General features: G+C 58.8%; 2 protein-coding genes across 3 annotated transcripts; one reads left to right on the top strand and one right to left on the bottom strand.

Annotated features, from left to right (window-relative positions):
- Positions 1 to 431: 431 nt before the first annotated feature.
- Positions 432 to 11,867, top strand: CDCA4 (cell division cycle associated 4). Of its 2 annotated transcripts, none has more exons than XM_029236434.1 (2): positions 432 to 464; positions 9,355 to 11,867. In XM_029236434.1, the coding sequence occupies exon 2, from the start codon at positions 9,361 to 9,363 to the stop codon at positions 10,033 to 10,035; it is 675 nt and encodes a 224-aa protein (XP_029092267.1). In that variant the 5' UTR covers positions 432 to 464; positions 9,355 to 9,360; the 3' UTR covers positions 10,036 to 11,867. The 2 variants fall into 2 exon arrangements, with proteins under 2 accessions (XP_029092267.1, XP_029092268.1); XM_029236435.1 differs by lacking the exon at positions 432 to 464 and adding an exon at positions 1,049 to 1,409.
- A 2,674-nt stretch (positions 11,868 to 14,541) lies between these two features.
- Positions 14,542 to 21,640, bottom strand: CLBA1 (clathrin binding box of aftiphilin containing 1). The gene is made up of 6 exons (XM_029236199.1): positions 21,509 to 21,640; positions 20,416 to 21,195; positions 19,142 to 19,287; positions 17,513 to 17,642; positions 16,394 to 16,498; positions 14,542 to 15,445 (listed from the first exon to the last, which is right to left on the bottom strand). The coding sequence occupies exons 2-6, from the start codon at positions 20,896 to 20,898 to the stop codon at positions 15,281 to 15,283; spliced, it is 1,029 nt and encodes a 342-aa protein (XP_029092032.1). The 5' UTR covers positions 20,899 to 21,195; positions 21,509 to 21,640; the 3' UTR covers positions 14,542 to 15,280.
- Between the last annotated feature and the right edge of the window lie 1,568 nt (positions 21,641 to 23,208).

Genomic DNA, 23,208 nt, shown 5'->3' with positions numbered 1-23,208 from the left:
TGGAGGGACGAGCAGTCCAGGGAGCAGAGGCGCCGGACTTCCCTCCGCCACCCCGTCCTCTCCCCCTCCCCCACCCTATTCCTCTCCCCTCCCCCACCCTATTCCTCTCCCCTCCCCCACCCCGTCCTCTCCGGCCCTACTAGCCCCGCCCTCCGGAGGCCAGCGCAGGCGCACTGGGGCCGCGCGCGGAGACCTGGGAGCCGCCGGGGGCGGGGCGGCCGAGGGCGCGGGCCCAACGGCCAACGCGGCCGCGCGGGAACTCGGGCGCCAGGCCCCGCCCGTGGTTTGAACCAGAGGCTCCGCCCCCGCGCCCGGCCAATCAGCGGGCGGGGCGGCCGGCGCCACGGCGACCCATTGTGGGCGCTGCGCGGCCCCGCCCCCGGCGGCCCCTCCTTGGCGGCCCCGCCCCTCCCGGCGGCCCCTCCCTCGGCGGTGGCGCGGGCGGCGCGGACGCGGGCTGCCAGGTGAGCTTCTCGGCTGGGCCCGGGCCTTTGTGCGGCGGCGGGGTCCCCGGGAGGGCTCGGGCGTGGGCGGGGGCCCAGGGAGCCTGTGGGGTCCTTGGGGGGGCGGCCTGGGGCGGGGGGCCCGGAGAGCTGAGGACAGCCTGGGGAGTTGGGGGGGGCTGGGGGTAGTCCGGGGGAGGGGGCGGCTTGGGGGTCCGGGGGCGCGTCGGAGGAGGGGGCGCAGTCGCAATGACCGGCGCCCCCTTCCCACTCGACGAGTGAGCGGCCTCCTGGGATTCTGTCTCTGCAGCCGCAGACTAAACTTTGGCTGTTCCGCACCATTTCAAGTCAAAAGTAATATGTAGCCTTGCGTTTAACCTAATTGGGGGCCCTTCTTAAGAGGAGAAACAGTTACGATGGGTCGGTTGGGCTCCTCCTCAGGGAAGTCCCTACATTGTCTTCTCACCTTTGACTTGGAAGGGGTCAGTGCAGGCCCTCCTCCTCCTGCTTCCCACGAAGACCCTCCTGGGAGACCTGTAGGGACCCTGGGGAGCTACTTGTCTGGCCTACTTGGATTTACAGCCCTGACCACAGTGCCACCAAGCTGCCGCTCCTCTGTCACTCATCCGTCCGTCATCCTACGCCTCCTTCCACCCACCGGCCGATCCTTCCATCCATCATCCACCCATCTACCCACCCATCCATCAGTCCATCGTCCATTCGTCCATCCTTTTATCCACCCACATCTGTCCATGTTTCTAGGTTTTCTCCCTAATCTGCATCCCTTGTAGAGCGAGGAGTGGGTGGTGAGTGTTAGCGATGGAACACTTGAATTTCATCCTAGGTCCTTGTAGCAGAACTGGGATTTGCAGTGCTATACTGCCTTCCAGAAATGGCCTGGCCAGGGGCACCTTTCTCTGGAACCCCCGAGGGCAGGGCTGCCTCCCTGTAGTAAGCTGCGTGCCTGTGAGTGTTCAGTTTGGGTTCTTTTCCTTTGTGTCTCAATTTTAATTGCTTTGAAGAGGAATGTTAAGGATATTTTGCAATAGCTTCCCTGCTCCCTACTGTAGGAGACCCAGCTTCTCTCTAAGCTGGTCAAGGGGGTATCAGGGAGCAAGGGATGCCAGCCTTGGGTGGTCTAAAGCTGGTGCTCTGTGGGCTTCCCCTGCAGGCTGGCCTAAGCTACCCAGTCCAGTGGAGACAGACATCAGGGAGGGGAGCAGGATGTGGGGGGAGGAGGGCTCCCAGACCCTGGCTGCTAAGGGAGCTGTCTTCAGCGGGCTCCTTGTTCCGCCCCATCCTGCTGCAGTCAGAGGACTAGGAAAAGTACCAGGCACTCACTTCCACAAGTCAGAGGCAAGCTCAGCTCTACGTTTTCAAAAGCTTATTGTCCCCAAAGCAGGATTACCAGGAAAAGCATCCACCAGGTAACTGTTTGCTGGGAGAAGCTGTGGTCCAAGTAGAGGGTTTTCCTCTGCTGGAAATGGCCGTGTTTCCTCTTGTGGGGCCCTGTGTTGCTTACACAGAACAGCCAGACTGAGTTTACTGTTTGTTAAAATGAGGCAAAGAAGATACTGTCCGCTTACAAAATTAAGTTAAATATTCTGTGAACTTCCTACATACAATTGCTCTTTATTTTCAAGTTTCACCATGTTTTATAATTAAAGTTGAAATTCAGAATAAAAAAATCAGTTACGACCTTTTTTTTTTTTCTTTTTTTTGGAGAGAGAGAATGGCAGGTTTTATCTTGGAAGGAGGGCTGGAAGTTTCCCTCAACTTGCTAGTAGAACATATTCCCAGGCAGAGAAGGTTTGTGTATTTTATTCCAAGTAACAGAAGTACTTGAGGGAATTCCCTGGCGGTCCAGTGGTTAGGACTCTGCGCTTTCACTGCCGTGGGCCCGGGTTCAGTCCCTAGTTGGGGAACTAAGATCCCACAAGCTGCACGGCACAGCCGAAAACAAAAGTACTTGAAATCAGCTTTTTCGTGCTAGCTTTTGAAAGCTGCAGACAGGCAATAGTGGAGGGGTGACCGCCACACAGCTTAGAGGTAGCCTTCTCAAAATTTAGCTTTGCTTGCTCCATCTTCAGTTTTCTTTGATGAGTATTTCAAAGCCAGATAGTGAGACAGAAACTGAGAGTGTTCATGTTGATTTGCCTTAAAAACCTGAAACTCACGAGAGTGCTTGGCTGTGGCTGAAGGTCATGGTGACGAGTCTGTCCCCAGTGCCCCCACAGCCCTGCTGCTCTGGATCTGGGGATCTGCATTTTCCACCGGCTCTCGGGATGGTGGCCACGTGGCGTGAGAGCTGCTCAGGAATGGGGACCTGGCTGTGACTGGGGTCTCTGCTGGGAGTGCTCGGGGTGGGCGGGCGCAGTGTGTGTCCGCCCGTCCCGTCCCGTCCCGTCCCGTCCCCCCCCGCCCCCCCCCCCCCCCGCTTCACTGCCACGTGGAACTCGTGGCCTGTCTGTCCTGCCTGCGCCTGGTCTGGAGGAGGCCTGAGGGTGGTGCTGTGCCACGACGGGGGGTCAACCGTGGTGGGCCGGCTGTCCAGGGATGTTGGAGGGTTTTGTGTGGAACACGCTAACTGAGGACTCAGCGGGCCTCGGGTGTTTAACCAGCTACGTGGCGAGACCTTCCAGCCGGCTGTGGAGGTGACGGAGGTGGGTAATGCCTAACATTTTTTTGCTCGGCACTCAGCGGTGAGTCGGGCTGTGCGGTTAGGACAGCCTCAGAGGCGTAGGGCCTTGTGTCACCCCGTGTTAGAAGGGTTCAGTGTCCTCAGGCCACAGTCACTGCTGGGCAGGGAGCTGTGCTTCACCAGGCCAGCCTAGGGGTTCTGGGTCCCCACCTCTGCCCTGAGCATCTCTCAGGGTCCCTTCCGAACCATGCTGTGTTCTGACTTTGTCCCAAACACAGTTGTCTGAGGAGGGGGAACCCTCGCAGGCCACCTTCTGAGATCATCGTGACCCCACCCTCTCACCCAGCCTCTGGGCGATGGGGCACTGCGCATGGGCTGCTCCCTTCCGTAGATGTAAGTCGGCCAGCATCTTTTGTGGAGTGTGGCACAAATTAACAGTCGCTTAGGCTTTGGAACATTTGCGGGGAATAATTTGGGCTGACTTTGAGCCTGTATGTGTTCTGGCCTGCCTGTGGGGGCGCGGCGGGGGGCAGTATCTAAAGTGTTTTAGATTTAATGTGGTAACCACCCCCATCACATTGGTTATTGATGCATTTTTGTTTATTATGAAGGTATAATTTGATGCAATGAAATGAACAGATGTTAGTTGTGCAGTGCAGTGAATTCTGACAAATGCATCTTCTCGTGTGACCCAGGCGCCCATCTGGAGGGGGCTGTATTCCCACCATCCCAGGGAGTTCCCGCCAGTCGTGACTCGTCAGTGGCAACAACTTGGGTTAGCTTTGCCTGTTCAGTGAGTTCATGTACATAGCAGTACGGTCCCTGTGTTCCTGTTCTTGCTTTGTTACTCATATTCACGTGGTGTTTTGAGATCCATCGTGGCGTGTCCTTGCGTCTCATGGTGGGTTTTGTTTGCCAAGTGGTGTCCCGTTGTCAGATACACCACTCTTCACCCATTCAACTAGCTGATTTTCAGTCTTAAGTAATGTTACGTCGGGTGGTGAAACCGGCTGGTGGGGGGGTCCGAGCAGGCAGAAGTGCTGTGTGGGGTGGGAGGGTAGGGATGTGGTCAGGGAGAGTCTAGCTGGGGCTGGGACTGTTGGTGAAGCACAGTGGGAGCCCACCAGCAGCTGTGACAGATAAGTGCGGGAGAAACGGCGGAGGGGGAATTGGTCCCTATCCTCCTGAACGCAGCTTGGTAAAATCGCGCTGCCCCTCGCCCGGCAGACGCACTGAGGAGTCAGTGCTGGAGCTGGGAGGGCCGCCTCCACCCGCCTGGAAGGCTGGGAGGGCAGAGCCCTGGATAAGCCGTCAGTATGATCAGGCGCTGTATGCTGGGACAGACTCGCGGCTGTCAGAAGTGGTGGTAAAGTTCTGAGTAGCATGGAAGGTGTGGTGAGCAAGGAAAGCAGGACTTGCCGAGACTCAAACACGCAGAGGAGCACGTGGTCGGGAAGCGCCGGGAGCCGGCGTGATGGCTGGTTCCCGAGTGTCTCTCTTGTGCTTTCTGCTTCCTTCCCGATCACCTGCAGTGACTGTGGAGGTGAGCGAAGGCTGCCTGCGGGAAGGGCAGAGGCTGTTTATTCCAAGCTGCTGCGGCCGGGGAGCTGCCACCACCCGGCTGAGCAGGGACTCGGGCAGCAGGGGAGTGGGAGCGCTTGCCGGTGGAGAGGGGGCTCGGGGTCCTGCCGGGGGCTGCGGGGCTGGGGAAGCTGGACGGCTGACGAGACCCGGGCGCCGCTGCCATGGCTGGGGCACGTCCGGTCTTCTCCGGTTGGTCCTCAGTCAGAAGCGAGAACAAAGACCATGGACGCCGTGGGTTATTGATCAAGCCAGGCCATTGTGGGGGGTGTCACAGGGCGGTTGTAGGGCTTCCTGGGCTGTCGCTAGAGATGGAGGTCTGACTTCCTGCAGGTCTGGCGTGGAGGGAGCAGGCTGCTTCCTGGGCTGGTTTCTGTGATGGTGGCTGGGTGTCCCGGGCGGATCGGGTGTCCTCGCTGTGTCCGTTCAGTCTCTCAGAGCAAATAGCCATAAGCGTGCCCTCTGCCCTTCTTTCCTGGCAGTGCTGCCCCAGGTGTTGGCTACACCAAGCTGCGGCCGGCCCTGAACTCAGCCCCTGGGGCTCCCACTGGGTTGACCACTCGTGAATTCGTGGGCTGGGTGTTCTGAGGACCCCTCGAGGAAAGGGAGGTGGGGTCCCAGGGTTTCCCATGTAGCTTCCCGGCTGTGGGTCAGCCATGGTCTCCCGCCCGACCCCGCCAGCCCGAGTGGCCGCTGACCTGAGCTGCATGGGGCCCATGGAGGGTGGCTCGACTTCCTCTGTTGGTAAACTCAGGCTTAACTGTGTTATTCGAGGGAGTTTGGTTTGGGCCTTAAATAATCCTTTTTTTTTTTTGGCCACGCTGCAGGGCTTATGGGATCTTAGTTCCCTGACCAGGGATGGAACCTGGGCCCTCGGCGGTGAGAGTGTGGAGCCTTAACCACTGGACCACCAGGGAAGTCCCTGGGCCCTAAATTAAATTGGTTGCTGTGCAGAGTCAGGATTTTAGGTTTGGTCGAAAAGATGCTAAAAGCCAGAGGTGATTAACTTGCCACAGAGGAACCCTTGAAACTTAATTTTTTCCCCCCAACACAGGGTGTCTCTTTATAGACATAATTCATATTAACTATAAATTAATTATAGTTAATTATAAATTAATTTATATTATAAATAAATTATGTCTTTATTGACATTATTTATAGTAATTCTCAATATGCTTAGAAAATTTAAGCCAATGACTTTTACACAAGTAACTGGGGAAAAAAGACTGTAAAAGTTGAATTTGCAGCCAAGACAAAAAACTTGAATCCTTTATTACTAGAAGTCACTGAAATATTTTTCCTGTATTTTGGTGGTAAGCTGCTTCTTTTGTAAACGCTGCATGCACAGTGAGGCCAAACAAACTGAAACACCAGAGTTTGGAGCAGAGAAAGGTTTATTGCAGGGCCGTGCAGGAGACGGAGAGGAGGTGGCTCGTGCCCTCGAGCTCCCTGAAGGCTTTTGGCAAAGCATTTTTAAAGGCAAAGCATATTTAAAGGCCGGTTGAGGGAGTGGTGGTTGCGGGTATGTGATCAGGTCGTGCGCAATTTTCTGATTGGCTGATGCTGAGGGAACAGGGTGGTGTCACAGGGGTTCACGTCATCAGTCCTTAGGCTCCAGGAGGCCTGGGGCTATGCGTCCATGGTTATCAAGTATTTAACATCTTCCATTTGGTGGGGGAAGTTTTCACATCTGCAAAACAACTTTAGGAAATGTGCATCAATTACCATCGGCTGGGTACTTCTGAGAGGAGCTAAAGCAGAGGATATGGGGGAAGGCCTGTACCGGGAAGGCCCCCGTGGTGTCCTGCCCGGTTACACTGTCATTCACTTAAAGACAGTTAATAAGTGGGTGTGTGCAAGGTGTTATGTTGGCTGTGGCCTGGGGGTTATGTTGATAAGTTAGACCTGTTTGCTGTTCTGGGGAAATTAGTCTTGAGGGGAATGAGCCATAGTCACTTAGTTTTTAAACTTTTTGTTTTGAAATATCAGTAGTTATGGGTCCAGGGGCAGTTGTAAAGAAGTGTCCTGGAGGTACATCCTTGCCCTGCCGCCCAGTGTGGGCGTCTGCGTGAGATGCACAGATACGCATCCCCACCAGGAAACTGGCTTCTGAGCAGCCACGGAGCTGATTCGGATTGAGAGAGAGAGAGTGTGTGTGCATGTGCGCGCGCGCTCGTGTGCGGTTCTGTGCAGTCGGAGCTCACGTGGCACTTCCTGGACCCCCCACCATGGTCCCCACACGGAGCCATGTCCTCACCCTAGAGAGCCCCTTGGGCTCACCCTTGGCCGCGCACCCATCTGTTGTGTTAGGGTCCTTACAGAGGTGGAGACTGCCCTGGGCAGCCTTCTGAGATTGGCTTTCTCGCTCTGCATGACCCCCTTGAGACCCATCCGAGTACCCCAGCCACTGGTCACTCCTGCACGCTGTGTGCTGCACCTGAGTGGCAGCCTCTCCCCGCTTGAAGGGCTTGGTTTCCAGTATGGGGCTCTTATGAGTGGAGCTGCTGTGAACATTCTTGTACATATTTTTGTATGAACATTGGTTTTCATTTCTCTGGGATAAATGCCCAAGAAGTCACTTTTAAAAAGTTTTTTAAATGTTAAGTACACAGGAGGTGAGAGCTATGACATTGAAAGGAGATTCAGAGGCCAAGGGACCCTTTTCTGTCTGTTTAAGGCTGTGGCTGGTGGGGCTCGGGGGCAGGTGGGGACGGGGCTGCTTCTTCCTTCACCGCAGAGCTTCCCATCAGCAGGTCAGCACAGGCGCTGCCACCTGGTCCCAGAGCCCCTGGCCACACCACAGTCATAGGCCAGCAGCAGCCACAGGAAGCTACAGGATTGTTTTGTTTTCTGAAGAAGGAAATCCAAAAATTTGCGTATTTAAAAGATTCTAACCCTCTTGGGACTTTCCTGGTGGCGCAGTGGTTAGGAATCCGCCTGCCAGTGCAGGGGACACGGAGTCGAGACCTGGTCCAGGAAGATCCCACATGCCGCGGAGCAATTAAGCCCATGTGCCACAACTACTGAGCCTGTGCTCTAGAGCCCGCGAGCCACAACTGCTAAGCCTGCGAGCCACAACTACTGAAGCCCGTGCACCTAGAGCCCGTGCTCCGCAACAAGAGAAGCCCCTGCGATGAGGAGCCTGTGCACCGCAACGAAGAGTAGCTCCCGCTCGCCACCCAGCAACGAAGACCCAACGCAGCCATAAATAAATAAATTTATTAAAAAAAAATTCTAACCCTCTTGATGAATAACTCAAATGGATTATCTGAAATAAAAATGTTTATCTACTTTATGAACTTGAAGAGAGAGACAGTTCATGCGTTATAGCTTAACTTTGTGCTTGGAAGGACAGACCTTGCCAGGGTGCTTGCCGGGGGAACGCTGCCCCTTCTTTCTCCGCTTTTTAATTCCCCAAAGGTCTCCCAACTTAAGAGTCTGTTCAGAGGGACAGCTTCCTTGTATTTTTGCCTCTGGGAGCAGAGGTGCAGTGAGCTGGCTGCGTCCGGTCAGCATCGGTCCGGGTGTGGCCCAGGAACCAGCCAGGATCTTCACCTCGTGGCGCTGGTACGGAGTCCACTCGGTGATGCCGCCTGGGTGGATGTAGGCTGCCCCAAGCCCTGTTGAGGACCCTGCCCCTGGGCCTGGGCCTTCCAGACACGGAGGGGGGGAGTTGGAAGGGGGGCTGGTGGCCTAGCAGAGCAGGCAGAGCCCAGCCTGGCAGAGCCTGTCCTTGCAGGGAGAGCACTCGTCCCGGCTTGTTCCGCCAGTGCCCCGGGGGCTCCCTGCAGGTCCGACATCTCCCCTGAAACTTCTGGGGCACAGCTTTTTAGAGGGGCTGTGTGGCATGCGTGGGGGCCCCCTGCTGGTGAAAGCACTGAGGAGCCTGCGCCTGCTGTGCAGGAATGGCTTGTTGGTGGCCGGGACCCCTCAGTCAGCCGGCTGCGCATCACTCAGCCCGCCAGCAACCGCGAGCCCCCCGTCCTGCCCGCGGCCCCCGTGCTGTGCCCAAACTCCTCCCTCCCAGGGCGCCAGCACTCGGAAATTTGGTGTTCCCGTTCAGCTGAGTTCTTTAAAATGCATTTATCCTATTTTTGGTCCATTTGTCTTTTTTTTTTTAAATTTATTTTATTTATTTTTGGCTGCGTTGGGTCTTCGTTGCTGTGCGGGGGCTTTCTCTAGTTGCGGTGAGCGGGGGCTACTCTTCGTTGCGGTGCGCGGGCTTCTCATTGCAGTGGCTTCTCTTGTTGCAGAGCACGGGCTCTAGGGCCCGCGGGCTTCAGTTAGTTGTGGCTCGCGGGCTCTACAGTGCAGGCTCAGTAGTTGTGGCACACGGGCTTAGCTGCTCCGCAACATGTGGGATCTTCCCGGACCAGGGCTCAAACCCCTGTCTCCTGCACTGGCAGGCAGATTCTTAACCGCTGCGCCACCAGGGAAGCCCCATTTATCTTTTCTGATGGAGACGGTTGCGCTGTGGTTTAGAGGTGGCGTCTAGAACAACCTTCACAGGGTCTCTGTGGCTGGGCTTGAGCTAGAGGGGCGCAGGGGCTGCAGTCGCCTGGAGTTGCTCCTCTGCCCCGGCCCGCGCCCCTGTCTGCGTGGATCACCCCTGACGTTGAGACTGAACCTGGGGCAGAGTCTGCAGGGACTCTGAAGTGGGCTCAACGGCATCTTTCTTGGTTTCCGCAGGGCACGATGTTTGCGCGAGGGCTGAAGAGGAAGTGCGCGGAGGACGAGGAGGCCGCGCCTGCGTACAGTCTGCAGCGCCAGTCGCTCCTGGACATGTCACTGGTCAAGCTCCAGCTGTGCCACATGCTGGTGGAGCCCAACCTGTGCCGTTCGGTCCTCATCGCCAACACGGTCCGGCAGATTCAAGAGGAGATGACCCAGGACGGGAGCTGGTGCGTGCCGGTGCCCCAGACCGCGGGGCGGGCGTCGCGCGACCGCCTGGTGTCCACGGAGATCCTGTGCCGCTCAGCACGCGAGGAGGCGCGCCCGGCCCCTGACCCTGGAGACCCGGCCTCTGAGCTCCAAGTGGTCCCAGCAGCACAGGCTCCCGGGGTCCCTCCTGGTGGCGTTTGGGACGGGGACGGTCCTCGAGAAAACAGAGGAAGCTTTCACAAGTCGCTCGATCAGATATTTGAAACACTGGAGAGTCAAAGCCCCGGTGCGGTGGAGGAGCTGTTTTCCGACGTGGACGGCTCCTACTACGACCTGGACGCTGTGCTGACCGGCATGGTGGGCGGTGCCAAGTCGGGCCAGGACGGGCTGGAGGCCTTCGCCTCCACGGCCGCCCCGCCCCCCAGCGCCGGCTGCAAGTCGGACCTGGGCGAGCTGGACCACGTGGTGGAGATCCTGGTGGAGACCTGAGCCGCAGCCGCGGCACACAGCAGATGTGTTTGTGAGGCCCACGAAAACAGCCAGCGCGCTGGGGGTGTGGGTGCCCGCTGCCCTGCAGCCGGGGCTGGCCTCTGGTTTGTCTGCGATTAGGAGACCGGCCCAGAACAGCATCCGGTCCGCCCGCTCCCCGCCTCTCTCCCTCCCTCCCAGGGCTGGGCTGCTTTCCCGCAGGCCGGTCATCGCGGCCGCCCTGGGCCCTCGTCTGTGTCCTGCTACAGCCCCGCTGGAGGATGCCAGCCCCCTTCCGCATCCAGCCTCATTCTACTTTAGATAGGGGAATTTTCTAAAATTAAGTTTTATACGTTTTGGGCAATATTTTGTCTTAAGATATATTTTTGAACTTTTTATACTTTTATCACTTTAGATTTTTTTAGCTATTTTCTTAAAAATATATTTTTTCTATAAACATCCCCTGCTGCTACATTAGAAACTTTTATAACCTAAACAGTTGCAGTTGGTGTATTTCATTTTTTTTAAGGTTTAACACACACTGTTCTTTTTCCAACAAGCGTCACTGCCCTGAGTCTGCAGTGTCCACACATTGTGATTTCCGCTTTCGACTCGGGTGTGAGCCTTGCCCGTACGCGCTGCTGCGGTCAGAGCGAGGTCAGAGTTGAAGGCCTTGCACGGCGGTGCCTTCACCAGATCTGCTGTGCGAGACACGTCTCTGTTAGAGGGTTTTATTTATGCCTATTTATGTATAAGTGTCTTCAGAGCCGATGGTCAAGTAAGGTCTACGTGGAGATCATGCGTGCCCTGAGGTGTCTTGGGCGGTGCCTCCAGAGGGTCTGAGACTCGGGACCCCTCCTGCGCGAGTTCCCAGCACAGCTGACCTTCCTCCCAAAGCTGCTGCCGTCCGCGTGCCCCTGCCTGGCTGGGCTGCCGGACCCACGTCAGCTGGGCCCGTGTGCCAGCATGTTTGGGGAAGGCACGTGTCCATGCACCACTGGATTGGAGAATGGGGCATAAATTTAAGTCTAGGGTTAAAGAAGTCTGTACACATGTCATCTGTGGGCCCTCGATCTTGAGGGTCGTTGACGGTGGGGTTGGCTGGGTGGTGTGTGTGCCCTGTGACCCTGCCCCAGGCACCGAGACCACCCGCGACTTTTAGATCTTTTTCACTTGTTTACAAGTGAGACTGTATTCTCTCCGCACGCCCAGCCGACGTTTCCCGTTTCTCGTGCTTTTTCTTCCTTCTCCAGCCCTTAGCCAAAAAGGGTTGTTTCCGTTTGCGCATATGCCATTCTTAGTATCAGTGGTGTGCACCTCATTTTATTAAAAAATTATCCAACAAAGTGGAAATGTGTTGTCAATTATCTACCATGTTGTAGTCCTCGAGTTGGTCTTTTTACCCTAGTTGAGCTCAGCCAGGTTATCTAAGGGAGACTGTGGGGTTGCGAAGAGATTCCACGTGGGTTTGTTGACAGGCAGGCTGTGGGACGTCTTCATCACCTGACCTCGCAGGGCTCTGAGGCAACTCTCCCCACCCCAGCTCTTGTGGCAGAAGACAGGTGAGGGACAGCGCCCTTGGATTTGGGCCGATGGTGGGAGCCTAGCCCGGTCAGGAAGCTGTGGGTGAGAGGCAGGCTGTGGCTCTCAACATCCAAGGGTTGCTTCCTTCAGAGTTTGAAAGTATTTCCTTGTGGAAAGTAGCTTAAGTGTATGTTTTATAAGCAACAAACCTGTAGCGGTATTTTGTGTCTTTATGGCATTTCTATCTTTTTAAAACATTTGCTCAGTTTCAGGGCGGCTACAGTGTCTTATCTGGCAGCCTTCCGCAGTATGACACAAGCAGGGCTCAGTGTGGGGAGCGGACAGCGCCTATAGTCAGGCTTCGGCTTTAGGGTCCCCCTCCCCTGAGAGGCTGAGACCCAGCCTCCTTTCTGCCCCTGTAGTGACCCCTCCTTCCTCCCTTTGCTCTTCGGGTTCCTTCCCAGCCACCCACTCTCATTTCGGCAGCTCCCTTGAGGTGCTGATGGCCTAGACGTCCCGGGCAGGGCGAGGTGGGGCCCTGCTGGACACCGATTTCCCTGGAAGCATCAGAGTTTCTCCAGAGAGGAGTGGAGGCAGGTGACCAGTTACTGACGATGGATTTGAATTGAATATGGAAGTGTGGGGTGGGGTGGGGCTTTAAACTCCCGTGTGTGTGTGGTCAGGTTTTTGTAAACTGCAAAAGGAAGGCTGCTGCCTTCACCCCACCACCTCTCCTGGGCTGGTCCTGGGCTCCGGGTAGGGAGGCTGGGTTTGTGGGGAGCGAGTTATGCTGTGTGTTCGCAGTTGTTTCTGAGCACAGCGGAGCTCTGGCCAGCTCCTGCCCCGGAAGGACTTGGAATTTGCTTGCTGCTGTCTGCAGCGCCCCCCCCCACCCATGTCCCGGGAGCACGTGGAGGGAGGGGCAGTGGGGTTTCGTGGAGGGAGGCAGCAGCCAGCCCTCGAAAGGAAAGACTCCGGAGGGGTTCCCAGCCCTGAGGACCGTTCAAGGTACAAGCGTTGGCCAGTGGCAAGTCCTCACACTGAAACTTCTGAACCGTCGCTAGTAAACATAGTCGAGTTATCTTTATGGGCAGTACATGATAAGAGATTATCATCACACGAGAAGGTGATTACGAAGCTCCTAGGCAATGCAGGTTGAAGTACTGAGATGTGTCAGGCAGTGATTAATCCCAGTTCTGTTACTCTTCTGGAGTTTATGGATTCTGCTCTGAGCACTGCTGGCGTTGCCTCCCCCAGTATCTTGATGTTGTATTTTCCTTGTCATTCGTTTTTAGAATAAATATTATCACGTGTCCTCCTGGCTGTCTGTTGCTTCCTCCCCCACGTGGCTGGTTCCTGGGCTGGCAGACTCCAACACTGGGTCCCTGGGCATCTCTGGGCTCCCGTCTGTGTGGTCACTCAGGACTCCTCTAGCGTGGAGGCATCAAGGAAGCCAGGCTCCTTTTTACACAGTGGCCAAGGTTTCTCCAGGCCTATGTCTCTGAACCCAGCTCCCTGACGCCGATTGAGACTTGGTGGCAGAAACCCCAGAGTGCCCGCCAGAGGGGCTTTCTCTCTGCTCTCCGACCCCCTCCGACTTCTGAGAGAGCTGCCTTCTGCTCCGGGGGGATTTCTTGCAGCTCTGCCCCTCACGCCCGGGCTGGAGGATGGGTCCAGACCTGCCCGCCGCTGGGGCTGCTCAGGACTGGACTCTGCTGGCCCAGCGTGGAGCTGAAAGTCTCCTCTGTCGCCGCTGCGGTGATGAGGGCGGCTGTGGGCCTCTTCTGTTGCCTGATTTCAGTGAGTATTTTAGATTTCTCTGTAGTCTCAACGTGTTTATTTTAAACCATGGTTGGGTAGCTGACTGGGCTTGTTCTGCTCAGGGTAAGAGTGACCGCCTCTTACACCCTGTACATCTGAATCAGGTGACCAGTCAGCACTTAACCATGTGCCAGCCTGTCTCTCCCAACTCAAGAAGTCCCCTCCTCAAGCAGATGGGCTGGACACGAGGACACAGAATCAGAGGTAGACGGGGCGTTTGATTAGACGGGGAGTGGGGGGAGGGGAGCAGTGGTTTCCAGCTTGAGGAGTGGGTGGGTGGCAGAAGAGCAGAGCGGGGTGGGGGAGAAGTTCGGATTTGGGGCCTGTGGAGTCTGGGACTTGTGTGAGGAGCAGCTGGAGACCCAGCTGGACACTGGGCCAGCGACGGGAGGGGAGAGCTTGGCTTACAGCCAGGGGGCAGGGAGGGCAGCTGTGAGGACAGTGAAATGACAGCATCTGAATTTGAATCTGGGGGGGAAGCACAATGGCGTATTTTGGGTTGTCACGTCTAACTTTAACCAAAGGCTAGGAAATGATGGCACGGCTCAGGCGACCTCTGCTGGAGGGGTCCTGGGAGGCCCCCGAGTGGATGCTCCCCTTTGGCAGAAGCAGCGTGGCAGAAAGCAGTTTCCAAATTCCCACCTCTTTCTGGCTGAAAATGAGAAATTAGGCAGGTTTCCCAAACATACAGCCCCCCAAAATCTGTTACCTCTTAACATAAGCCTCAGATCCACAGGTGGTCTGTGGAGTGGTCGAGGGTGCTGGGGTGCGGGTGACAGCCAGCCGCCTCCTTCTCCCATGTGACAGGTGACATCTGCTGGTCACTGTGACCCCACTTGGCCTCTGTCTGGATCTGACACCTCCATCGATGGAGTTGGCGTCTGAGGCTGCCCCCAGCTGTGGTCTCCCAGACTCGACAGTGGCCTTGGAGGGGCAGTGACGCCGGGGTCCTGCCGTGTGTGTGCCGGGCCCCGCCAGCCTTCAATCCCCAGGCCTCCCTGAGGGACTGGAAGGGCCGCCTGCCGGGGTTTCCAGCACCAGCCCCCACAGAGCCGGTGATTCAGCAAGAACACAGCTTGTCCAGGCTGTTATTTATTTATTTATTTATGTTTGTTTGTTTCTTTGTTTTGCGGTACGCCGGCCTCTCGCTGTTGTGGCCTCTCCCGTTGCGGAGCACAGGCTCCGGACGCGCAGGCTCAGCGGCCATGGCTCACGGGCCCAGCCGCTCCGCGGCATGTGGGATCTTCCTGGACCGGGGCACGAACCCGTGTCCCCTGCATCGGCAGGCGGACTCTCAACCACTGCGCCACCAGGGAAGCCCTAGGCTGTTGTTATTTAATAAAATTTTACGAAAGGCAGTGCCGACTGCCGGGCTCTGCGGTCATAAGAGGTTCCCTCAGCTGATACAGGATGGCTCGCCTGCCCGCAGGCAGACATCACCACTGGATACGCACCCAGGCACCGGGCAGGCGAGCACACTCGCTTTGCGGAAACAGCACCTACCCCTGCGTGTGCCCTGCCACGTGGACACCCAGGCCAGGGGCCAGTGTGGCAGCAACGCACGCAGGGCCTACCGGGTCCCTGAACGGCTGCTCCCAGTGACAGTTCCAGCCACATGCGAAGCCACCCTGGGGTCCCAGGCATTATGGCTCAGGCAGCCAGGCCTGGGGTCCCTCACAGGTGCCCCCAGCGGCTGGCAACAGCTTCCCAGGGGAGGGTCCCTGGAGCCAGGCTGGGGTGGGGCTCCTGGGGACCCGGGTGCCCCCTTCCTGGTGACTGGCTCTGCCGAGGGACACACCCCCCATCAAAGCGTCAGCCCTGATACAGGACACCCCTCCACGAAATAGCTCTGGTTTCCAGTACCAAACCAAACCGGTAAGAAACCGTAAAATCCCTCATCAAGACACAAAGTCCTCCCGCTTTAGCAAACGTCACTGTTAAACAATGCCATTTTTAGGTTACGAGGACTGAAAATCTTCTTTTTCCTTGGAATTGTGATGTATTGCCCATTTCCGTGTATGGGGTTCTTGAGGAAGAGGCTGTACGTGATCAGGCTGCCCTGTCTGCCACCCGGCGTCCCTGGGAGCTGGCAAGAAAGGAGGGACAGGTCGGGGAGAGCACGCGCGCCCCCAGAGACGGCCCCGGCCGCCCGCGCCTGCCCGGGGCCCTCGCCCGTCTCTGGCGGCATCTCCTTCCCCTCATCTTGCGCCCCTCCCCACGCGCTGCCACCACAGAGGCGCGCGGGGACAGAAGCCACAGCTTCTCCCGGAGCAAACAGCACTGCGCCGTGAGGAGGGCACGCTGGGCCCCGGGCCCCTGTCGCCCTCCTCGTCCTCCTCCCACCCGGCCGGTGGCCCCAGGGACATTACCAACGAACCGCGGCTGCCGCGGCCGCGGTCCCCGCAGGGGCTGCCCGGGGTGGGGGTGGGGGGCTTGCTGGGGACGTCTCTGTCTTGCTGCTCTAAGACGGTCCCAGCCACGTGCCTCTAGAAGGTTCCGCCTCCTGCCCCGCGGTTTCGCAGGGCAGAGGGGTGGCCCCTGTGCCCGTCTCCCGCCAGCCGGGCGGCGCCAACTCACACCGGAGCCGGCTCCCGCCGAGAGCCCCGCCTCCGCGCACCGCTCCCTCCACGCCCTCCTGCCGCCCCAGCTCCGGATCAGGCCCTTGGCCTCGGCGCCCCCTGCGTGGCACCCCGCACAACACCCTGTGCCGCCCCGCCTTCTCCCTGGGGGAGGGGGGCGCTCAGAGCCAGCTCCACATCCGGGGCAGCACGGGGTCCTGGGGCGCGGGGGTGGGGACGCGGCTCTCCAGGCTGAGCTCGCGCCCCGCGGGAGCTGGGCTGCTAACGGCGCACCCCTCCCGACACGTGGTCCCAGGGTGGGCGGGAGACCCTGTTCCCGGAAGAGGCTTTTCCTCCAGAGGAGCGGCAGGACGGAGGCCGTCTGCCGCCCCTCTGACTCTTACGAGCCCATGAGAGTTAAAGGATAGAAGCGACTGGAACCCGAGACCCAGGCCCCAGGCGTCCCGGGCTCTCACCTTGGTCTGGATCAGGGCTCTGCAGCGGTGCAGGCGGAAGCCGAGCTCTTCAGGCTCGTGGAGGCCAGGGTCTCCCAGAGTGCGTCCCGGGCCCTCGGAAGGGCTCTGAGGAAGTAAACCAGTGTCAACAGAGGGAAGGAAGATTAAAAGGTCGTTTTCTCTTTTTCACCTGGGCCCTCCGGCAGTCTCCCTGTAAAATGGCAACGTGGCCCCGACTCGGGCTCCGCTGGGGGCTGCCAGCCGCCCACCCCGGCTCACGCGGCCCTCCAGCCAAGGCCCACGGTGCCCTTCTCAACCGAGGTCCTCGCCGCCTCTCCTCCCCCCCTCCCCCCACTGTTTTCCTCCCACAGAGACTCACCAGCCGGGTCACTGTCCAGCCCCGCAGGCCCCCTCCTGGCCAGTGTGGCCACGGCCACCATTCCTGTACCCCGTGTTCACCGGGGCCTGCCTGCCAGCCCCTTCTGTGTTTTCCACTTTTGAAAGTTTCCATAATACTTAAAAAATGGAAAAAGATCTTCGCCAGCTTGGTGCCTGAAAGACGACCATCCTTACAATTTGCGTTTCTTTGATGACTCATGAGCCCTACGGCGTGTAAGTGGCTGTGAGTTGCCTCTCGGTGAGACACGTTGCCTCTGGCCGTGGCCTTCCTGAGCGCGTCCCCGGCCACCGCTCTGCTCCGGCTTGGCTGGCTCCCACCTCAGGGCCCGCCTGGCGGCAGACCCCACACCTCCCCTGCACCCCCCGCCCGCGGCCTTCACAGTGACCCGGCCCCGCCAGAGCCCCGGCACCCAAGCCCACCGCCTCCAGTAGCACCTGTGGGGTGGCTGCGCCCTGCGGCCCCCGGCAGAGTGCACCGCTACATCACCGCGCTGCCAGGGCACCTCCTTCACCGGGCGCCGAGGGCAGGGCTGCGCCTGATGGCCCGTCGAGGAGCTGCCGGAGCCAGACGAGGGCGCCCTGGCTCGCCCTTCCCGCCTTGAGACGGCAGCGTCCCGGCTGCAGGTGCGCGCCGCGCGCCCCGCCTCCCACCCCGTCCAGGAGCGGCGCACAGGGTGGCTGGCAGAGATGCTCGCAGTCCTGCCAGCCCCCAGGAGCCCACCTCCACCCAGGTCATTTCACCTTCTGAGCAACATCTATTCCGAGAACAAGAAGGAAGTTTTCCCGGCAACGGGACTCGCTCCAGAGGCCTCGGGAATTCATCACGGTCCTGGTGCTCTGAAGAGCTCTCCAGAGTTTTCTGGATTCAGAACTGGAAAAGAGCGGCATTAATTACAAAGTAGCCCAGAAGGGCTTCAGACGGGAGGCAAAGAGGGCACCTGACCCTTCAGAACTCTGACCACAGAACCCCGGCTTCTCACCACTTTGTTCGTTTACTCAAGCATCTACTGTCCTGCAAGTGCCCAGCACCGCCCCTCCTCCCGGCTTTATTGCTCTGCACAGAGCACAGCCCTGGCCTGAATGACCAATTTCACCATCACGTGTCTCCTCCGGGGGCAGAAGCCCTGGGAGGCCAGATATTCCGCAGTCTTGTTTCCTGATGATCTCAGGTGCCTAGAACCACGCCAGGTACCACAGAGATGTCCAGAAACTGAGAGGAGCAGATGCCGAGAGGGATAAACACGAGTGTGTGCCGTGGCCCCGCCCTGCTGCTCAGCCTGGCCTCCAGGAGAGAAGGCACGGGCAGGCGCGCAAACGGCTACAGGGGGACAGACTCGCCAAGTGCCGAGTGGCTTCCAGACCACCCCAGAGTAACCCTGACCCTCTGTGTCACCACAGCGTCCAGCCCGGCCCGGTCCCGACACGCAGGACCACCTGTGCCTGCGGGTGCCCCAGGATCACACGGCCCGCCTTCTGCCCTGGACCACGACCTGGGGAAGCAGCATGCCCAGAGGGCACACTAGCCTAGCCACCTGGGCTGTCCTGGTCATCCAGGCTCTGGCTCTGGTCCCCAGGCCTCTGCTGGGGTAGGGGGAGAGTGCTCTAGGCAGGCGCTGGCTGGGACCCCAGCTCGGACCCCGGCCAGATCCTAGGAGAGCCCACCTGCAGAGCTGTCTGACAAAGTCTCCACCTGCCCGCCTGCCCGGCAGCACGCAGGGACCAGGGAAGCTAGCTCCCACACACCTCCACCTCCTCCCTCTGGGGCCTGGGTCCAGCAGGTCCCAGGCTGCTCAGCCTATATTTTATCCACTCGAGCTAAACTGGTTTTTCGCTCAGTGCTCAGTGAAAGGGTGTCTTAGAAAATGGCCGCCCACAAACAAGTGCCTCTGTGATCTCCCTTAGGGACCTTTACTGGGAGTGTCAGCCTTGCTGGCAGCCCCTGGAGCACCGGTGGGCTGACCCTGCGGTGGGCCTAGAATGTCTCCAGGGCACTGGGGTGTCTCCAGGGCACTAGGGGGTCACTCGGTCCAGTCCCCCAGGAGCCCCTGTGCCCGCCACCCAAGCCCACTGGTCCCTCCCTCACCCCCAGCACTCTCACCAAGACCCGAGGAGCTGGCACTCCCTGGCCCACTTTGCTCCGGGTGAGCTGGTGGGGGGCGGGGGAAGGGCTGGACATGGCTCCAAAAGGAGGAGCTGCTGCACCTGTGCCACCCGGTCCTTCGACCCTTGGACCACAGGTGGTGGAACCTCGGGAGGGACGAAGCCCTCTATAGAGGTAAAAACAGAAGACCCCATGCGTCCACCATATCAACCAAAGGCATAAATGCAGAGCTGCCAGAAGACATGTGAGCGCCAATCCAAGTTCATTACCACAGTTTATGCACAGATTCAAGGCCAAGTTTTTCTTCATTGCTTGTTTCTAAGAAACGGTCTAAGGTGGGAACATCTTCAGTTGCCTGTGGGACCGGCACTTCTTGAAAAGCGAACCTAAAAATCTCCTCATAGCTGACAATAGGCTGAAAAACAAGAAAAACATACCAAAATTAGGAGAAATACACACATCATGTCACCTTATTCCAAATGTATAATTTCGGTACAAATGAAATTTGTAAGTGATTAGATACCGTTGCTGCTACTGAAACATGACATGTTCGTTCCCGCAAATCACTGCACTGTACATCGTGCAGTGAACCAGTGTGTGTGGAAAAGTGTGGTTAGGGCGCAATAGTCATAAACTTCATCAGGGACACGTGCACGCAATGAAAATGTGAGCACTGTTGCCCGCGTGTTAATTGGTTGAGAAATCCATTCCTGTTACAATCAACATGGCCCTTCCCGGAAAAGAGATTTGCAGGTTGTGAATTAGTGTGAAGTGCTGGAAGGTGGGTTGTCTGACGTCAGGGTGGGTGTTGGTAGACCGAGGTGGCTGGGAGAGGGGCGTGTGCGTGGTGCATATTCACATGGGCCTCAGTTCAGCAGGTGTGGTTTTCTGCATTCACCTGGGGTTTCCTGCAAAGTTCACATTATGCTTCAATTGTTCCCCGATACAGTAATCGCATTGGAAGACAGTCCTGTCTTCAAAACAAGCATTAAAGCAGAGCTAACTGTATGTACGAAGAGTGGATCTTGTCAGAGGTCCTGGTTTAGAAAACAAATGGACCATCCTTAGAACCAGCAAATCCTTTCCTCCCTTCTCTGTTTCACTTTTGGTGTTTGGGGTAAACCATTTGGGAAGAGAAGGCAGAAAGAGGAAGATGAGAGGCAGTCACACTAAAGGGAAACCCTGGAGGTCAGGGCAGGAAGGGTGGACGGAGCAAGGGGGCGAGTCCTGGGCTCTCCAGGCCACCTCCAGTGCCCGGTCAGTGCATGCACACTGAAATGTGACTCTTGGTGAGGTTTTCTAAATAAGTAGATTGACAACTCAGACGAAAGAAATGCTCTTTCACCACGTGCCCTAAACGGGCCAGGAAAACACGGCCTGGTTGATGGAGAGTGGGCAGACGCTCCCCTCAGGAAGGTGGAGGGAAAGGAAGGTGGGGGTGGGATGAAGCCCGGAGAGAAGCAGACCCCCTCCCTGGCCAGCCCACCAAAGCACAGGAAACACTTCCTGTGCAACATGGCAACGACGAATACTTTAGAAATACCTCAGAAGGTGTGATGGCGCTGGTTCCTGTCACCCCAGGTCCACCCTGGTGAGACTGGTGAGAACCAGGCTCCTTTTGGGCAGAAATGGTTCTCGGCGGCTGAGGTTCTGTGGGCCTCTCCGGGAGCTCAAAGGACTGAGAGAATTGTTCAGACCTGGCTGAGGATTCCCGAAAGCCTTCAAACTCTCCCCAGGCACCGCTGTGTTCCCCTAGGTCTGGACCCCTGGCGGAGGCAGACAAGCCCTCTCCGCTGCGCCCAGAGATCCTGGCTTCCCCATCCCCATCGGGCGGGGGAAGGAGGGAGCGGGAACTCGCCCACCCCACAGCGTCACCGCCCTGTGTCCCAGGTGCCGAGCCTGCACCGCTGTATTCAGAAACCCGGCAGAAGGAAACCCCGCCTGCTTGCTCTGCGAGGTCACTCAGAAACGCGCAGAGAGGGGGCACGTGGCCAGGTGCTCCCCCCAGCTCCCGCTGGCCTTGCATGTTGGTGCCGCCAAGCCCGCATAGACGCGATGGGAAGATGCTCAGGAGACATCCACACCGCTGTGCGGGAGCTGCCCGGGGCTGGACAGGGCCCGACGGGGTTGCCTGCTCGCCCACTGCCCAGCGGCTGCCGGCGGCTCCCTCGGGAGTACGGATGGGCTGGTGTGGGTCCACTGTCGCTGCGGAACGGACGCAGACCGCATACACAGGCTGGTCACCCAGGCAAAAGTGATCGGAGCCGCTGCCCGGCTTCTTCCTCCACGCGTCTGGGCGAACGGTCCAGCACAGGGGCGTGTCCTAGAGACCAACCAGGTGCTGGGGGTCAGCACTGCCTGGGAGGGTGGACGAACTGCGGGGTCCTGCCTCGGCCGCCGTGGGCAGGGGTCTGCGAGGCCCAGTCTGGCAGAGCCGGGGAGAGTCCGGGCGCCCGAGGGAGGGCGGCGCGCGGGGGTCCCCGAGAGTTGGGTCGGGGGCTCGGGTAGTCCCCTCGCGGGGCGGGCGGGGGTCCGAGGCGGCCGCTGACGACCACGATCGGGCCTGGCCTACGGCTCCCGAGGGGCGGACTTGGAGCGCGCTGGGGCCCCGGCGTCCGGCTCGGGCCCGCACCCACCTCGGCCAAGTCTCCGCCTCCGCCCGCGGGCGCAGCAGGCTGCGGGGGGTCTCCTCGGCCTGCGCTGGACAGTTGCCCGGCAACGACGCGCGACTGTCCAGCTTCCGTCGTCTGCAGCCCTGGCGTCAGTGCGCCGGCGCCGCGCGGGGCGTGGCAGCGCCAGGCCCCGCCCCCGCGCCGGCGAAGTTCTGTGAGCGTAGGGAACGGGCTCTCCGGCTGTACCCGACCTGGGCGGGACCCGTCACCCCCGCGCCTTTCAGCCGCCGCGCGAAAAGCCTCTGGTTAATTAGGCGACTCCTCGTGCTGCCACCCAACGTGGAGCGGGCGCCCTACACGCCCCGCGGCCGGGAGCGAGCAGGCGCGTGCTGCCGCCAACGTCCATCCCCCCAGCCCCGGCGGCCAGCTGCGGCCCTCCGACCCGGGCCGCCCTGGACGCCCTCTCGTGCCCCTGCCCCGCCTCAGTGGGGATGTGTGTAGCTGTGCCATCTGTCTTGTCAAATCCTGAATCCCCAGAAGCTAGTACTTCCAAGCGTGGGCCTCCCGGCAGGCAGGAGCCGGGGCGCGACCCCCTCCCTCTCGGGTCCCATGTAGTGCCCTGATTCTCGGCCTGGTCACCAGCCAGCCCCAAGGCAAAGCAGGGCCAGTCTGGGCCATGGACCACCAGCCCCTCCTGCTGCCACATGCCCCAGGGCAAGGGCCGCTCATGGGCTAGCCCTGCCCTCCTGCTAGCTCCTTTCCCAGGCACTCCTGGCCTTTCCCCATCTGCCTAAATCAGCCCTCCGCAGATGCGGCCATCAGGCCCCCGGCTGAAGCCCTGAACCATACACGGTCTCCCAGTCTACCTTCGTGCTCAGATTTCTCCACCCTGGGACCTCCTGGGGACCTCCCTGGGCCCTGTCCGGTTTGCATGAATCACCTGCTCTCTCAATGGTCCTTCGCAGCTAAGCTACCGAAAATTTCAATTTTAAAAATTACCAGATGAGATCGTTCTCTGAACCCCGGACCTTAGCCATCTGCCCCATCCCCTGCTTCCCGAGGGGCACAACGGCCAGCAATGCAGTGTTGGAGCAATGCAGTCAGACTGCCCAGTGCTGGGCAGTCACTGGGGTGACCCTGCAGGAAGGTGACCAGACACCGGCTCTCTCTTGCCTCGACGTCACCCAGGGAGATCGGTCCTGTGCTGTCCACCCACTGCTCGGACCCCCTCATTCACTGTCCTTGCCATCCTTACAGTCCAGGGGCTGGAGAGGGGTAGGAGGGCTGTTGTCTTCGTGTCCCGGTGAGGAAACTGACGGCCAGGCGCGAAGGCCCGAGTAAGAAGTGTTGCTGGAGCTGGAGCCAGCTCTCCAGACCCTCGGCAGCTCCCCACGCACCGTCTGGACCTCAGTGAGGAGTGAGGATGGCACTGTGACCCTCAGGGGACAGAATGAGGTGACCCGACAAGACACAGGCCCGCGGGTGGGTTGCTCTGCATTATGTGGTGTGGTAGCTGAATAAAGCCTCCTGCAGGAGCCCCTGCTGATCCCCAGAACCTGTAGGGACTCTACGGACATGATCAAGTTACGCCTCTCACGATGGGAAGAGGGTCCCGGGTTACGCCATTGAGTTCGATGTCATCACAAGGGTCCTTACAAGAGGGAGGCAGGAGGGTCAGAGTCTGAGAGAGAAGACAGCGGGACGGAAGCAGAGGTCAGAGTGAT

This window comes from Monodon monoceros, unplaced genomic scaffold (assembly GCF_005190385.1).
Source record: "Monodon monoceros isolate NGI ecotype Baffin Bay Population unplaced genomic scaffold, NGI_Narwhal_1 Super_Scaffold_21, whole genome shotgun sequence".
NCBI lineage: Eukaryota > Metazoa > Chordata > Mammalia > Artiodactyla > Monodontidae > Monodon > Monodon monoceros.
The sequence above is the reverse complement of the archived record's forward strand: the minus strand, read 5'-3'. Positions and strand labels throughout refer to the sequence as shown.

Excerpts from the sequence above, each read along its gene's own strand:
- CDCA4 (XM_029236435.1), top strand. The coding sequence starts at position 1,263 with ATGGAACACTTGAATTTCATCCTAGGTCCTTGTAGCAGAACTGGGATT. Across the intron at positions 1,410-9,354 it reads CTGTAGTAAGCTGCGTGCCT|GGCACGATGTTTGCGCGAGG; the intron begins GTGAGTGTTCAG and ends TGGTTTCCGCAG.
- CLBA1 (XM_029236199.1), bottom strand. The coding sequence starts at position 20,898 with ATGCAAGGCCAGCGGGAGCTGGGGGGAGCACCTGGCCACGTGCCCCCT. Across the intron at positions 19,288-20,415 it reads GCGCCATCACACCTTCTGAG|CCTATTGTCAGCTATGAGGA; the intron begins GTATTTCTAAAG and ends CTTGTTTTTCAG. Across the intron at positions 15,446-16,393 it reads GAGCCCTGATCCAGACCAAG|CTCCCAGGGACGCCGGGTGG; the intron begins GTGAGAGCCCGG and ends CTTTCTTGCCAG.